The sequence below is a fragment of the Eufriesea mexicana genome, unplaced genomic scaffold, assembly GCF_001483705.2.
Source record: "Eufriesea mexicana isolate 0111107269 unplaced genomic scaffold, ASM148370v2 scaffold598, whole genome shotgun sequence".
In the NCBI taxonomy this organism is placed as follows: domain Eukaryota; kingdom Metazoa; phylum Arthropoda; class Insecta; order Hymenoptera; family Apidae; genus Eufriesea; species Eufriesea mexicana.
The window spans coordinates 281,103-284,522 of NW_016908752.1; the positions used below are offsets into that span (position 1 = coordinate 281,103).

Consider the following 3,420-nt stretch of genomic DNA (forward strand, 5'->3'; position numbering starts at 1 on the left):
AATTTTAGACTCGTTAATGAATTAGTGATTACTTGATCACAGATTCGTTTTGCGATTTGTGCAAGAATTAATGTATTCAAATCATATTACTAAGAGTCCTTTTGAGAAATGTAATTTATGATTGCTAATTTTTAAAATATTATAATTGCAATTTTTATGACATTAAGGAAGTATCGTTTACTTGGATGATATAGAAAAAACAATTTTTGTATTATGATTTTTATTAATATGGATAAATTTGTATCTTGGAAATATGTCTGGAAAATCGCCAAAATTATAAAAATTAAAATAGTAAAATGTATTTATATCAAATAAAAGTCCACTTATTATTGATTCTATCGTTGAGAATATAACAAAGAAGAAACATTCTAAACTCGCTTCTACTCAAAATATGCAATGTATACTTTCTTACTCAATAATAATTAATCTATTATAGATTAATATTATAGAGACCGAAAAACAATTGAGCATAAGAATATTAATAATTATTGGATTATTAAGGTGGACTCTGTACAATTATAATGAATTAACATACCATAAAACTCTAACCAAGAATCTATATAAGGTTAGAAATTCAAAAATACATCAATATTAAAAATTACCTATTTCCTACCTATATATCAAATTATTCTAGTGAAAAAAAAAGTCCTAGAAAAATAAATACAATATTTCAAAATTGGACAAGTGTAATATGAATACAAGATTTAAGTATAATATATCTAATGAAAAATTTTGAAAACTAACTCAATACAGCAACGAATATTTTACTTAAAGTGGCAAAATTATTACAAATTCATATTTTTCACTTAACTGTCTAATTGGTTTTCAAACATAAAGAAAGAAATGTATATACAAACTTAAAGAAATTCCAAACATCAAAAACGATTTATTAAAATAAATTCTTTTTCTTTTAATTTGAAATTGGTTGTAATTAAATATAACAAAGTGAATAAATTTTATACTTGTCCATTAATAAATACATTATATGTACGTCTATATAATGTATAATAATATATAATATGTCATCTATATAAAGTGTTATAAATTATTATCTTTAAATAAATACATATAATAAATACATTAACAAATATACATAAAACTTCAATAATATAATGTGTGTGACTTCATAACAATACACTGATATTATAATTCTCTATTTGCTTGATTACTATTTTTTTTCTCGAATCTGTTGATAAAGAAATTCCTATTTGTAAAAATCGATTCTAATTAATTTTCAATATTATCTTTAAATTTATTCAATAGAACTTTTATTATTTATTTAATACATTTCGTTGTGATTTCAAAATAGATTCACATTTTAATTTCCTGTAATATTTTAATTGTATCTGATTATAAATAAATATTATTATAATTTCTTCTTTTCTAAATATAACTCTTTACTATAAGTTTTATGTATCATTATTAATGTTTAAAATTTATACAAAATTATTTGAAGTTATTATTGTTGCTAGATTACTATTTTATTATAAGAAGTTATAAAATAAATTTATCCTGTACAAAGTAATTTTTATTATTAAATATTAAATATTTTTTACATTATGTAATTTATTTTATATAGAGTACTATGAAAGAAATTACTATGAAAGAAGTGTATATTTAATATATCTTCTTTGCAAATTTGTTATATGAAAATATAAATATTTGCTTTAATTATTATAATTAATAAAAGTTATATAAATAAATAAATAAATATATAAATAATATAAATAAATAGTCTACTTTTTAACTTGGAAAAGTCTAAATTTTTAAATACAGCGAAAGGTATAAAAAATTTATTTGTTTCACCGAAAGTTCATTAAAGGTTAGAAAAATAGGTGACCTTAAATTTAAAAATACTTTTATCAGTTGTAAAAAGATGATCAAGTTAAATAAAATCTTTTGAATTTAAAATTATACCAATAATTTTATGTTTATTTGTTATTATTTTTATACTTACTTAGTATTCAATATTTACGTGATTTTACCTTTAAACAGTCGTGCAATGTTTGTATGGAAGAATATATGCATGTGTATTGAAATGTCTGTCAAAATCATCACTATTTAAAATTTAAATAATCATGTATGACAACTATTTTTTTTAAACAAACAATCTTTAAAGAATTGAAAGATAAATATATTTATTAATATTTCTTAATATCTGTTTAATCACGTGGATAACCTCAATTTTAATGTTTTTACACAGTGAAAATTTGTACAATCTGAAGAATATGTTTTGAATGATTGTGTATTTGTTTCTAAATAATTACTGCAAGTTCAACATGAATTATAGTTACTTTACACAGTTTCAAAAGCATAAATTTATAAATTCTATTAATGTTTTAAATAAGTCAATAAATTCTAAAATACCAGAAAAATCAAAAGCTGTATTTCCTGAACGATGGGGTGAGTAAATTAATTAATAATAATTTTATAATTTGTCTTGTATTAATTAAAATAAATCGTTATTTGTAGCAAAATATTGGAAAACTCTTTATACAGATTATAAAGATGCAGCATTAGGTGCTTATGAACACTCTAAGAAACATCCTATAAGAACATCTATATATTTTTCTCGTATGTGTATATATGTTTCATTAAAAAAACTTTTTATTGATATTGCTTAAGTATAAAAAATTATTAAATTATTTCTTCTCAAAAAGTAGTACAAATTTAAAATAAAAATTAGATGCAAGCAATAAAAATTTTTGAAATATATTTATATTAATGACTTTCTTAAATGTTTTGTACATACTGAAACTTCTTATAATTAGTTTTAGCATCTTATGTATATCTGAACAAACATAATCCAGATGAATGTTCCTTCAAAGAAGAGTTACTACAAAATACCATGAAAATAATGCAAGTGGGAGAAGCTATACGTAATCCAATATCTGAAAATTATGTAAAATGGTTAGGACAATGTTATAATGAAGGAATCATACGACGAATGAATTTAGGTATAATTTCTCTAATTTGGTTAGATGATTATGATAAAATGTGTTCTCTCTATAAATCTGTTTGTCCTTATTTAAAAGTACGGTATTTAACATTTTATCAAAGAGTGGTAGATTTTGGATTTTTAGATAAATGGTGGATCTTAGAAAGTAAAATGAAAGATTATGATATAAATGAAATAGAATTTAGTAATGTAAAACATGAAGAAAATAGTTAATTAAAGATAAATTAAAGAATAGACATATTTTTATTATTTATCGAAATTACCTAAGAATAAAAAAAAAGATTTGTATTTAAAAGATTAGAACTATTAATTCATAATAAGAAATATAACTGATCGGTATAATAAATAATATACTTATCTTATTACTATTTATTTTTATCTGATTTTAATAGCATAAATTTAATATAAATTTATAGAAATTATTTTTTATTATAAAAAATATTACATAATAAAATATTAAA

At 20.0% G+C, this 3,420-nt stretch overlaps 1 protein-coding gene across 1 annotated transcript; it reads left to right on the top strand.

The window, feature by feature from the left end:
• The first annotated feature begins 2,279 nt into the window (after window positions 1–2,279).
• LOC108545985 (uncharacterized protein C19orf52 homolog) lies at window positions 2,280–3,172 on the top strand. Its single transcript, XM_017897883.1, has 3 exons — window positions 2,280–2,403; window positions 2,473–2,574; window positions 2,772–3,172. Exons 1-3 carry the CDS (start codon window positions 2,280–2,282, stop codon window positions 3,170–3,172), a joined length of 627 nt encoding a protein of 208 aa, XP_017753372.1.
• The last annotated feature ends 248 nt before the right edge of the window (window positions 3,173–3,420 follow it).